Below are 13,384 nucleotides of genomic sequence, written 5' to 3'. Positions count from 1 at the left end.
TTTTTTTTTTTGATTTTTTTTTTTTTTTTACATTTTCCTACGATAATTCTATCCATATGTTCACGTTGGCGCAGTGATATTGACACCAACACTTTTCTTTTCCAGTGTTGCAAATGCAACTTTTTTTTTTTTTTTACTTCCGGGTTATGTATGTGTCGGCAGGAGCTATGACATTGTACCAAACACTACACATAAGTCAGTCTGCCGAGTGACTTACACTTTGTTAATTTACATGCTTTGAAGGCTCAGTGAGCAGTGGCATCGCAGTCAACATGTCATCCACTACTACAAGTTTTACAGAGGAGCAGCAGAGCAGAGCAACGCAGGTAAACACCGATAAACACACGTTATCGGAGAGGCTAATCTGTTAGGTAGTGTTAGCTGGCGTCAACTTTGAATGAACTGCAGACAGAAACAGTTTAAGGAAGAGATCACGCATGGTGTCTCTACCGGGGACGGGCCCAAGGGCCGAGGAGTCCGGGGGGGCCCCCCCTGGTTTTACACCCGAAATATACATTCCCGAAAAGAGACTCAAAATGAGATGAAAGAAACGGAAATGATAAGATGTAAAACTAAGAGACGAAATGGCAACAACAAATATGCAAAATGACCAAAACGAAACACAAAATGACTGTGTCACAAAATGACCTTGAAGATATGCAAAAATGAGACGCAAAACAACCACGAAGGAATAAAATAAATGACCCCAAAGAGAGACGAGCAGAGATGCAAAAGTGACCTAACTGAAGTGTTATAAAATGACGAGATGTAAAATCACCACAATCAGACTAGATGGCTACAACGAGATGCAAAACTATTCAAATATGACACAAAACCTCCTCAAAGAGACAGAATGGTTTACAAATAGATGCAAACGACCTAAATGAAACCAGAACAGATGAAAAAAAAAAAAATCACCAGACATACAATAACCACAAAGACATTCAAAATGATCAAAAATAGCCCCAAAACAATCAAGATGAGACATAAAATGTGACACAAAATGAGCAAAGACTTGAAACAACCAAAGTGACTGCAAAAAGATGTTAAACAATCAAAATGTGATAAACAAAAACAAGGATAAATTTGTCTGTTTGTTATTGTTTTGTGTCCCTTTCGGTCTGAGTGTTCTGGTCCGTGGTAAGACAACATGTCTGTGCCCAGGGGCCTTTTGTTTTATAATCTGTCCATGGTGTCCTGCTGTTCTAATCTAATTAGATTGAGGGTGTGACTGTCTGCGTGGATTGCTAAAATATCAAGTGCCAGTTAACTAACAGAATTAAAGTTAAGATAAGGTATGTGTGTGTGTCTGTGTGTGTGTTAATCTGCAGGCGCAGGTGAATATGGACTACATCCCCACAGAAGACGAGAGGAGGGTGTTGAGAGAGTGCAACCAGGAGAGCTTTTTTTATAGGTGTAAGTTTCTGTTTTACACATGCAGCTCATATTAATATTTAATGTTAAATCCAAAGCTAAAGGGTGAAATTATGTTTTTTTTTTTAAAGAATCCTTTCGTTTTAACCTCAACACGAATATGCTTTCTTCACAGCGGTGCCTTTCTCTGTGGTCACCATGGCTATCACTCAAGCCCTAGTTACGCGAGGTATTACTATGCACAACATAGGAATCAAGGAAATATCTGAGATATGATTGTAGAAAAATATTGACAAAAATGTGTTTACATTTTTAGGGACTTTGTCTGCATCTCCAAGATTTGGATCTCTACCCAAAGTGGCCTGTAAGTTCATGAATGTTAAATCTGGGGGATAACGCAAGCAGTTTCTTCATATTAAAAAGACCTCTTGGTAAAATTTACAAACTGCAGCATCTAAATGAAATCCTTTACGAACAACAACAACCTCTCAAACCATTTCAGTAAAACTTGAGTTGGATGTTTTCCCTTTATATTAAAACTTGTTCCGATGTTATCAGGAATTATATGATATGACAAATGCCTGCTGCAGTATTAAAATAAGAATTACACTGTATATGAAAAATTGCTTCTATGGCTAAATTCGTCTTTAGTAAATATTTGCTTACCATTTGATGGGTAATGATTTTTTTTTTTTAATGGGTATGTGACCTTACAGTTGCTGGCTTCTGTGGCTACATGGCTGGGAAATTGTCATACATGAAAACATGCCAGGAGAAGTTCAGGAGGCTGGAGAACTCCCCACTGGGAGAGATCCTCAGACAGAGGACAGGAATGTCTCCACAATAGTGAGTGATACAGTACACACACGAGAAATTACCCTCACTGAAGGCTGTGTTTACTGTAGTTGCAGCATTTTGGATTACTATCCTTTCTCCATCTGTCAGCAGTATTCTCTTCACCACTTGTTTGTGTCTCTCTTCCCAGTTCCAAGGGTCCTCAGTCAGAGATGACTGACCCAGACACTCAGTCATTCGAAACTATGTTCCAGGCAGCAGAAGCCCCGAGCCAAATGCCCCCTCCCACCAGAAATAATGGATTCGGCTATAATCAGGAGTCACCTGTGCAAATGGGCAAAACAGATGACTTCAGCGCTCAAGGTACTACAGAGGGCTTAACAAGCTATTCATAAACATTAGTTCCCGTTACACAGGCTGTTCAAGGTGGGAATATTGCACCATTATTTCCAACTTTGAACTTATATTAATTATTAGAAGCTTAGTTGTTAGTCGCTATAAAGCTTTCAAATTGCAAGTCCTGAAGCAAAGATGGAGATGTTACAATTGGCCAAAATATGTTTTGGTTATGTTTGAAGTCGGTAACAACAGCTAATATTGTTCCACTCATGCTGAGCATTACTGTTCCAAGCCAAACAATAAATGTTACTTTTGGTGCACTGTTGCAAAAAGTAAACATTGTATAATGGACATCTTGGGGTGCAAATTAGTCACAACATTATTATTTCTAAGGGTGACAGAATGAGCCCATTTTGGTTTCCTAACATTTCACTGAAACTGTCGTGTAGACATAACCCTCTTTGTCCCTTTTCCTTGTCCCATCACCTTTCAGCCCAGGCATATGTGGAAGAGGAGGAGCCCAGGAGGAAACCCATCCTCTATGAGGACCTGAGGCTCAAAAACAGAGAGAACTATGAGGTCACCCTCACTCAGAAGGCTGACACAATGCTTAAAACGGCACCAGAGAAGGAGCTAGTGAGACCTAAGAAAGAGGGTAAGCTGCTCCTGCAGAGATGTGGGTAACACATGGTGGGAAAGGGGAATGTAAAGAGGGGGATACTCAACTACATCGTCTATAAATTAATCTGTGAAAGACTTGCTTAATTTTTTTTCTCCTTCTCGCTGTTTTCTTGCAGTGAAGAAGAACATCTATGGAGACAACTGGGACGAATGAGTCCTTTTCTGAATGGAAGATGTGATCTGTAGTCTGGCGTCACTGATGCTGCAGTAAGCAGGCATCTCAGTGGCCACTTTTCATGAAGTTGTGTGAATTTCTGATTAATGTATTTGCAAGTGTCAATAAAACCAAATGGCTTGAGCACTAAAGTTTTTGTGATTTGATGCTAATTTGTAAATGTCTGCATTTGTATAGCACTTTATCAGTCTCAAAGCACTTTTACCATTCGCAATGGGTTTGCCATCAGGATTACATTCACCAATTCACTTTATACATATTTTTTTTACTTATTGATTAGTGAAAATATACAGAAGCATATGCTGCCATGACAGAAAAAGAAAAATGGATCAATATAACATAACGTGAAATATTTATTGTTATACCAAGTTTTTTCACCTTAAAATAAAATATTGAACTTGCTATAACAAGATAGTTTCACATTATTAGAACAAACAAATGTATCAGGTTATTACCATAAACTTATCTTGTTACAACATGAAATGTCTCATGTTTTAACATGAGAAGTCGGTGTCCAGTGGAGCTTTATTCCTCAGTTTATCACTTATCAGCAATGTTTTATTCAGTCATGGTTTTCACGTCATGACAATTCAAGTGATATTGTAACACTTTATGTAAAAAAACAGTATATTGTCAAAAGAGTTTCTTGTTAAAACATAAAAAGGTTGTATGTCGTAATGTAATACTATCTTTTTACAAAAAATTATTTTTCACACAATAAAGTGATACTGATCCATTTTTTCCTTTTTCTGCTTTTTCCTTGACAAAAAAGTAAAATGTTATATTGTATATTTACAAAAGTCACCCACAATATTTAAACATTCATAGAAACATAATTTAAGTATACAAGCAGGCAGAGAATTCACTAATTTGACATCATATATGACACAACCCAATGATCAGTTGCTGCACAAGCCCAAAAATGTTTAACAGTGAAAAAAAGAGAGGTATTGACGGAATAAGGCTCATCTTCATCGTTGCGATGTTGTAAAGAAATCACATAAATAATCACAACTGTTGTTGTCCGTGACTATGACCGTGATTGTGGTTGCAGCTGTGTCCATAACTCTGCGCTGAAAAATGTCCGTGACTTAGCCCAAAGCTGTGTGCTGAGTCATGTCCATGAAGATTGAGCGGTGCCGTGTGGCAGGACACAGCACTGGTCGAGTGAGGCCAGCCTTCGTACGTCATGGACGCAATGGGAGCAGAGTTAACGCTGGACAACGGAGCATAGGCCTGGACCGGGTAAGACCCAGGAGTAGGATTGATTTGTGGAAGCAGGGTCTTCCTCCTGTCCTCTGTGGAAGCAGGGACAAACATAACACAGCTGAGGCTCCTTAACAACCTGAAAGGCATCATCTTCTCCAAAAGTGCAGCGCTGGCCTCAGACATGTTCAGAAGAGAGAACCATCCTTTACCATACATCCACCCAATCAGGATGCCTATGATGTTGCAGGGCAGCACACTGTGAGGGATGAGGGCAGTAGTGAACATGAGGAACACCCAGGGGAGGGCCATGGTCGGGAAACTGACTCCACACAGAAAACCTTTGGTCATCTTTGTGTGCATGGTAGTTAGAGCCACACAGGCCAGGGTCACGGGAACCAACCCCTCGGTGTGGCCCTGGATGCTGTCATCCTGCAGGAGATCAATGAAACTGTAAAACAAGCCCGTGGTGGAGGAGAGCAGGAGGAACAGGAACAGGAACCGGACCGTCCCGACACCTTTCTCCAGGCTGCCACTGAGAAACACCAGGGCTGCGATGTTCAGCAACAACTGAGCAAACGTTTTGTGGTAAAAGGGATACATAAAAAGCCTGTGGAGGTGTCCGTTTTGAAAAACACTTGCACCAACGCTGAAGACGCCTTGCGTTAAGCTGAAATATGTTTGAATACCAAACAAAACGCACGACAGAAGGACCACTGTGAAAATCCCGCTGGTGAGAACAGGAACGACATCTTTGACAGCTTTTAAGGCCATCTTAAAGTACTCCGTCAGTATCATTTTGGATTTAAGACTTCCACGGCTAAAAGGCTGAAGTAAAAGTTTACCAAAGTGACTGATCAGTGTCCCGAACAGGAAGTACTGCCATTTCCAGATTCCTTTGCGCCGATGGCTGCTGCAATTGGTGATGGATAACTAAGCTTTTTACATTTAGCTATCCGGTATTTTTGATGGAAACATTTCACAAGACTTCCTGTTCAATCGTTTCTTCTGGCAGAATGAGGCGAGCAGGTTAGCTTGAGAGCTTAAAAAAAAAAATACTTCTCGTTACAACTTTCAAAATAAAATCTTTTGACGCAAAGTAGCACATTCATTAAGAGAAATCTCTGTTTAACCGCGTGCATCAGTCAAAATATTTATTTATCTAAGATTTATGTGAGTCCGAACTGTAAAATTCAGATATCCATAGTATGTATGTCCAAGAGTAAGACTAAATCTGAGTTTTACCAACGATGGTCAATGACGTGTTTTGAAGGAGAATTTGCTCAACTTCCGGTTTCGCTACGACTACTGATACTACTACAAAAAAATATATAGTTTATTTCAAAGTGATGCTGTCACTATTCTCAATGTTGTTACTCACTGGGATAGCTTTACAAAACACCACATTTGGGAAAAACAATTTAACTTTGCCTTATAAGTATTGGTTGAATTGGAGAAGTCTCTAAAATCATTTACATATTTTATCCTGCATATCAGTTTCTCACCAAACTGAAAACTAATATATAAATTGTTCATTCTCATTGTACTCCCTGATACGCCTATTAACTGCACCCATGCTAGGGAAGGACGTAGGTAGACTTATAATTGATAATATCGGTTTTAATTTCCAATTTATGCCAAGATAATGTTATGTTTGGTTTCGATAAATCTAATGGCAATAACGTTTATATATTATAGGTGAATACAAAAATTAACCTCATCATACTATTAGCAAAATTTCACTAATCCAAATTCCAAGTCAATGTTGATTGTATTTTAAAATGAAACCAAGCATTACATGAAAATCACTCTCATGCACTCTCCTCCCAAGATTAAAAGACTATTAAGAGTTTGGGCGCGTCATTTAACATATGAATGAATGAATATTGTCCTCTGACCATTTATAGTCTCCTGGCAGTCGGCTCGGTTTATCTTGTGACTGATTGTTACTTAATTATTTTCTGTATTCACTTTTTGTACTATAAAGATTGAAAAAAAAAAAAAAAAAAAAAAAAAAAAAGGTTTGTTCGATTTGTTTTTTATTCCATTTAAACAGTTTCCGTTTTCACAGGACGAGTGTAGAAAAGTGTGCAACATGTAGTATAAAGCACGTTTAAAACAAACAAACAAAAAAGACAAATTCTGCATGTTGGAAAGTAATTCTTTTTTAAATTGAGTATTTCTAATATTGACGTCAGCACGCCTGTCCCCCTTCCGGTGTCGTACGGTTACTGCGGCGGATGTTGATGTTTTGTTTCGGAGCTCGCTGGACGATGTGAACTGTTTCGTCTCCGGGACTTCTTGATATTCCTTGTGGTCGTTTTTTTTTTTTTTTCCCCTGATTCGTTTCGTGCCCCCCTTTTTTTTTTTTTTTTTTTTTTTTCCCCTCCCTCGGTAAGGTTTCACTGTTCGTCGGCATCGTGTCTCTCTCGGGAAGCGCGAGGCCGAGTCGTGCGATGATGGAGGACTTTGACGAAATCTACGAAGAGGAGGAGGAGGAAGAGGAGGAGGACGAGGACAGGGCCGCGGAGGAACAGCTCCTCAAGTACGCCCCGGACCCGGTGGTAGTGCGAGGGTCCGGCCACGTCACTGTGTAAGCGACCGGCGAGGCTCACGGGGAGCGAGACGAGGGGGTTAACCGTGGCCGCGAAACGACCGGCAGCCCCGCAGCGGGCTCCGGCGGAGATTGGCTGCTAACTCGGTTTAGCCTCTGGTGGTTTAGCGTAGCCAGCTAGCCACTAACTTAGCAGCGAGCTAACTCGGGTGAACAAGCGAGGGCTGTTCTGATTAGATTTGGCTTTTTCGTTTTTAGCTGGCCTGATGTGAATGTACACTTTCTGCATCGACCACTTTATTGCGTGATGCTGTTATTTTAGCTCGTGTCACGTGAAGACAGCGTGTCAGTAAATGCTTGTTTCACTTTGCCGGAACTAGGAACACTTTGACTCCCCGAGCTGCTTCTGTACCCAGCAGGTCAACATATCACATCGAGGGGATGCGGGTCATTTGATACCCTTACCAGCGAATTACATGTATTAATTAATTTTACCATCTCTTTTAGTAATAACTTGTACTTTAAAAATTGACAATTGCATCGACATTCTTCTATTTCAAGCGTAATGTCATCATAAATGATGGCAGCAGTCAGAAGTTCCTGGTTGTCGTTTCCAATCGTAGGAGCACCCAGAGAGTTTAGCTGCAAACCGAAAGCAGTGTCTTAACTATATATTGTGGGTTCATCTGTTGCAACCGTACAGGAAAATAACATGTATTCGGATCACCACTCTTTTACACGGTTAAGTACTACAATATTCGTCGGTGCTCTTTTAAACAATCCAGTTCAAAGTTGGCATCTTTATTGGCATGAAAAACAATGTTACAAGCCTAAATATTTAGACGTATACACAATAAGTTTACGATTCATTTAATCAAGCCATCTTTAAAAGGCAGCTTCTGTGTAATATACTCCGTTTGATTAAGGACTAAAGCACACAGATATTATATTTGGGTTTGGGTGTCCTAACACAACTGTGCATCATCTTTGACATCCGTTAAATAGTTCTGATGAAATATTAAATGGTTTCTATTTTGATGTTATCGTAACAGCGTGTCTTTGTTATGGGGCTCTGGCAAAAGTGATGGTACTGCTTAAAAGGTCTGTCTCGGTACATAGTAGTGTAAACAATGTTATTTTAACTCTGATAGCTGCTGGGCGCTGTAGTTTTATATTTGACTGAATGCAATGTTTGTTTCTCTTCACCCTGCAGGTTTGGGCTTAGTAACAAATTCGAGTCAGAATTTCCTTCAGCACTAACAGGAAAGGTAAGTGTGTTGTAATTATTTTGCAAGTTAACAATGACACTGGCACATTTGCTTTACAACAAGATTTACATTTCAACAAATACTGGTTAAGTACCACAGTTTAAAATAGTTTAAATCCTCTGGAGGGCCTATTGTTGTCCTTTCTCCATTCGTCATCTGCTCACCAATACAAAACAAAAATTAAATATCTACGGCTGTGTAAAATTCTGAAAAATATAAACCGGACACCTAAGAATATTTAAACTGTCACTGTGAGATTTGAAAAGTTCAGAAACTGTTTCTATTGCGTGCAAATGGTGTGCAGCACTATGATGTACATGGAGCAGAGAGAAGCTCTATAACTTGGTGAATAAGTATTCCCAGTTTTGTTGCTTGATCAACATCAAAAGCTGAGTTGCACACATTTTTGTGATGACCGGTCCCGGTTCATCTGGGGTTTCTCCCAGAGCGCACAGCAAAGTTTATGTCACAGGGATCCAAATCTGAATTTCACTCGAAACACCTGAGCCGGCTCATTATTGCTGTAGATTTGAGAAAGTATTTAAGGGTCCCAGGTGTAGATTTCACCAGTTTGACCCAAAAATGTGTGCGCTCTCTGCTCGAGTCGATGGTAAACTTGCTGATGCGCTGTGTCCACTGCTCACGTACAACCTGCGCAACTCGGGTGCTCTTTTTTAAAGAAGCAACATAACTTAGAAATTGTATTCACAAAGTTCATAGCTTCCTCCTGCGGCACATAATGTTGCTGCACCGCGTTCGCGCACAACACGAGCAGTCTCAGAACCTTCGATCCACCCTCGTGTAATCGCTGTTCTATCAACACGTAGGTGGCGCCGGAGGAATTTAAAGCCAGTATCAACCGTGTAAACAGCTGCCTGAGGAAGACGCTGCCAGTGAATGTGCGGTGGCTCCTGTGTGGCTGCCTCTGCTGCTGTTGCACATTAGGCTTCAGTTTGTGGCCTGTCATCTGCCTCAGCAAGAGGGTGAGATACCCGTCCGCACTGTCCCTCACCAATATGCAAACACGTCAAATTCTGTTGCATCCTGCAGCCACATCAGTAAATCCAAATCGACAAAGAATTCAGCAGTAGGTTAATGTGTGATGTCGCGTTTGCTTTCCAGACAAGAAGATCGATAGAGAAACTGTTGGAGTGGGAGAACAGCAGACTTTATCACAAGGTGAGGAGTGAGGGCATGAATGGATAAGTGTAGGTTGATAGTGAACTTTTAAGACGTGTTATAAAAATTCTCTGATCGCTATTGCGCTCTATTTTGTAGTTGTGTTTGCATTGGAGACTAAGCAAAAGGAAGTGCGAAACCAACAACATGATGGAATACGTAAGTAGTTGTTGTGATTCATTTTTAAGCTCTGTACCGGTTTGTTCTTTGCGAGGAGCATTGTAGCAAAAGTATCTACCGCTTAAAAAGGTGTGTGGCACTAAATACTGCTTGCACCTTCATCCCTGACCCAGCACTAAGAGCTTGTTCTCTTATCACCCTGCAGGTCATCCTAATAGAATTTCTACCCAAGATCCCCATCTTCAGACCAGACTAACCCGACCGCAGCTGATCTGAAACCTCCACTGCTGCCCAGCTCTGTCACAGACCACAATGGCTGTAAAGCTCCTGAATAACTACCCTTCCTGAAATACTCCAGTATTTGTGTTTACATTGATCTTTGCTCTTTTTTTCCTCTTTGACCTGCTCCCCCATTAAATACCCTATCTTACGGCCTTGTTTACAAATCCAGCTGCCCCACACTTGTTTTTGGAGTGAATTCACCTTTAAATCATGACCTATTGGGCAAACTGGCACACTGTCGTAGCCCCTGCTAACTGGCCCCGGCCTAAGGGTTGCCAGAGGAGAACCAGCCGGCGGGCATTGCTATGGGTTTTGGAACTGGAGCAGGAGACAGGACTCTTTAATTGAGACCTGTGAGCCACAACTGGAATTTTGTCACTTCTTTGTTCCCTAACCTAAGCACATGGCTCAGTCAGACCATGATAAAACAAACACTTTCATGTCACTCTGCCAACATCACCTGCAAAAAAAAAAAGAAATACACCCCAGTGCTTTTTTAACAGCTGGTTTGGTGCTCTAGAGCCTTTCTAGAGGCTGTTGAGGCAACATGACCTGGAACTCCAAAGGAGCCTTCATCCAAATCGACGTTGTAGCGGACAGACTCGTCTTAACAGGAACATGTTGGGCCAGTGGCCAAACAGCTGAACTGCGTAACGTCACTCTCCGACTACCAGACTTCTCCTCGCCTCCTTTCATGTCTCTGCACACTTCACTGTGCATCACCCTAACCGAGTGACAATCACACACTCTGACTGTACTGTCCATAGTATGAATGGGTCTTCATGCTACACAGTTTACCTGGAACAGTTTGTTCTCTATGTGCGTCCGGGTGACGGACTGGCTGCCTAGCAACTGCCTCCGAGTCGCCGTGGAACAAGTGGAAAGACGGCCACTGATGATGAACAGAAAAAAAATATATATATATATATTTTTTTTTTAGTATCTGAAGATTTGTTTACTGTTATTTTGAAAGAGACAGAGGATGCTTACTTAACTGTGTGTCAAACAGAAATGTAAGCAAAAAAAAAAAAATGGACAAATCATACATGAAGAGAGAACTCTGTTAAGCAGGGTTCTTCCTTTGAAGTATTTCTTTGCCATAATGAATCTGTTGTTTTTTTGTTGTAACTTGTAAGCGTGTGAATGTGCATATAATATGTACATTTGTGAAATAGGCGTCTTTTCTTTCTTTTTTCTTTCTTTTTTTTTTTTTTTGCAAATGAATGCCATGGTTGTTTTCTTTTCTCCGTAGTCATGTGTCGACACTAAAGCACACAATCGCTTTGTCCTTAACACCTTTACATGGCCTGTCCTACTTCTCTGCTGACCTTGGCTTTACTCATGTTAGTGTTAAAGTGAAAAGCGGGGACGCACGTCAGAAAGTTCCTCTGTTTTAGATCTTAGGCTTAAAAGCCAGCGGTTAGGTCCTCTTTGTCAGGCGACTTGTGCTGCCAGGGTTCTGTATCATGGAGCAGGATTACTAAAGTTAGCTTTAAGTAGAACCAGGCTGCTCCCAAATCAGGAACATGGACCTGAAGTTGCACTGATCGATGTTTTTTATATTAACAAAAAGAGTTATGACTGTGTAATGTGGAGAAAAAAAAGGTTATTAGTAACGGATGAGTCTACGGAGAATTATCACCCCCACTCTGTGTCTTTCAGCACATTGGTGTCTTTCAGCTCATTGTTTTGATGTTTTGGTTTACTGTCTATGTTTGCTGTCACTGTTTCCAGCAGCAGGCAGCTGAACACACTGTATGCTTCCTGCGCAGCACCAAACAGCAGACACGGTTAGCAACTTGTTACAGAACACAGCAGCATTTAGCAGCTAACGGTGTACACCTTTCCATCAAAAGTGTGGAAACGAGTAACGAATCTGAGAGGAAAGCAATTGTTGGACATGGCAAAAAAAAAAAAAAAAAAAGTTTGCAATACCACATTCATACAATGGTAACACATTGATTCATGTAGGCTTAAGTGAAAAAAAAAAAAAAAAAGTTGTTCTAGGCTCAGATAAATTCAATTATCTATCTACTAGCTAAAAATCCTGCTTCATGATAAAGGTTACTATTTTTACAACCGTTACCACCAAGTTATAGATCATAACATGAAGCACATTTCATCTTGATTAAAATTTGCCAGCAAGTAGAAGAAAAGGTAAATGGAAAAAGAAGTACATTTTTGATTACGGTATATATTAAGCTTTTCCCACTCTGCATACCTTTGTAAAAAAAAATATCCTGATAGGAAGACTACTAGATTAAACAAATTTGAATAAAGCCACTTAGGTTTAGGTCACGCAGCTCTGCTGATTGTATTGGTCGCACTCAGGGGATTATACTCGATAAACAACTAAATGTAGCATTGCAAAATCTCACTGTCAGGTATGTTCCAAAGTTGCACCAGGGTGTCAAGTTAAAGTCCACAGATCACACGTTACCTGAACAATTGTAAAATAATGCGTTCGGAGTTTGTTTGGAAAATGAAAAATATCCTGAACTAAAAAACAACAATGTTTCTGTGGTCTTCCTGTTCAGATAGAGAAGGAAGCAAACGTGCCGCGGACCCACAAAGACAGACGTAGTGTTAGTTAATTGGTTCAAAAATCCAAATTCACTTGATTACTGCTGGTTTGCCTATTGGTTCATCTATCACTTTTCTATATTTTGGACTATGGTCTATTCTGTGTAAATCAAGGCATAAGGCCATATGCATATATTTGTGGTGTGTGTGTGTGTGTGTGTATGTGCACGGTGTATGCAGATGCACATGTTCTTCATAGATCTGACTGTGATTGAATCCTGCACAGAAAAAATTGTCCTTTTTATATAATCTTGAGTGTTGTGCGTGTGTGTGTGTGTGTGTGAGAGAGAGAGAGAGAGATAAGTACATAACTCATGAGCAGATGTATGTACAGTAATAAACTACCAATAAACAAGGCTATGGGCATCCTCTTCTTCAACTCAATGATTTCTGATTTAAATATAAGTGAAGTTTTCTTTTTCGGCGTCGTAAAGTGATTGAAGATTCACGCTGTGACCCTGTGATTTAAAGTACTTTACAACGAAGGCAACTTGACTCACTCTCCACTCTACTTGATATTGGACAACTCCTTCCATGAGAGTCAAGTGCTGGACACAAAGTTCAGATCTATTTGTGCAGGTACATGGCCAGTACAAATATTTGAACAGCCTTATTTTACACGATAACAAATTGACCATCTCACCTGGTTAAATGGGGCTGTTTTCTACGGTCATCTTTTTTTACTGCCAGTACCGGCTCTACTCGACTCCACTTGTTTTTGATACAAAATCCTTTTCCGGATTTCATTTTCCACTTCAAATAGTTACTTGTCAATGTGGTTTCTTTACTATAGCAGTGCAGAATGAAAGTACCATGACATTATCTTCA

The 13,384-nt window shown here is 40.4% G+C and overlaps 3 protein-coding genes across 3 annotated transcripts; 2 read left to right on the top strand and 1 right to left on the bottom strand.

Moving 5' to 3' along the window:
• The first annotated feature begins 153 nt into the window (after positions 1-153).
• On the top strand, positions 154-3,495 carry LOC138208827 (OCIA domain-containing protein 1). The gene is made up of 8 exons (XM_069166979.1): positions 154-326; positions 1,332-1,416; positions 1,550-1,603; positions 1,691-1,738; positions 2,091-2,220; positions 2,360-2,532; positions 3,002-3,163; positions 3,306-3,495. Exons 1-8 carry the CDS (start codon positions 273-275, stop codon positions 3,341-3,343), a joined length of 744 nt encoding a protein of 247 aa, XP_069023080.1. The 5' UTR covers positions 154-272; the 3' UTR covers positions 3,344-3,495.
• A 96-nt stretch (positions 3,496-3,591) lies between these two features.
• rhbdd2 (rhomboid domain containing 2) lies at positions 3,592-5,568 on the bottom strand. The gene has a single exon (XM_069166978.1). The coding sequence runs from the start codon at positions 5,366-5,368 to the stop codon at positions 4,373-4,375; it is 996 nt and encodes a 331-aa protein (XP_069023079.1). The 5' UTR covers positions 5,369-5,568; the 3' UTR covers positions 3,592-4,372.
• Positions 5,569-6,784: 1,216 nt separating this feature from the next.
• Positions 6,785-12,935, top strand: chic2 (cysteine-rich hydrophobic domain 2). The gene is made up of 6 exons (XM_069166980.1): positions 6,785-7,163; positions 8,338-8,392; positions 9,220-9,375; positions 9,515-9,571; positions 9,671-9,730; positions 9,897-12,935. The coding sequence occupies exons 1-6, from the start codon at positions 7,027-7,029 to the stop codon at positions 9,945-9,947; spliced, it is 516 nt and encodes a 171-aa protein (XP_069023081.1). The 5' UTR covers positions 6,785-7,026; the 3' UTR covers positions 9,948-12,935.
• The last annotated feature ends 449 nt before the right edge of the window (positions 12,936-13,384 follow it).

The sequence above is a fragment of the Embiotoca jacksoni genome, unplaced genomic scaffold (genome assembly GCF_022577435.1).
Source record: "Embiotoca jacksoni isolate LCO1_2020_lvr unplaced genomic scaffold, fEmbJac1.0.p SCAF_4, whole genome shotgun sequence".
Taxonomy (NCBI): Eukaryota; Metazoa; Chordata; class Actinopteri; family Embiotocidae; genus Embiotoca; species Embiotoca jacksoni.
The sequence above is the reverse complement of the archived record's forward strand: the minus strand, read 5'-3'. Positions and strand labels throughout refer to the sequence as shown.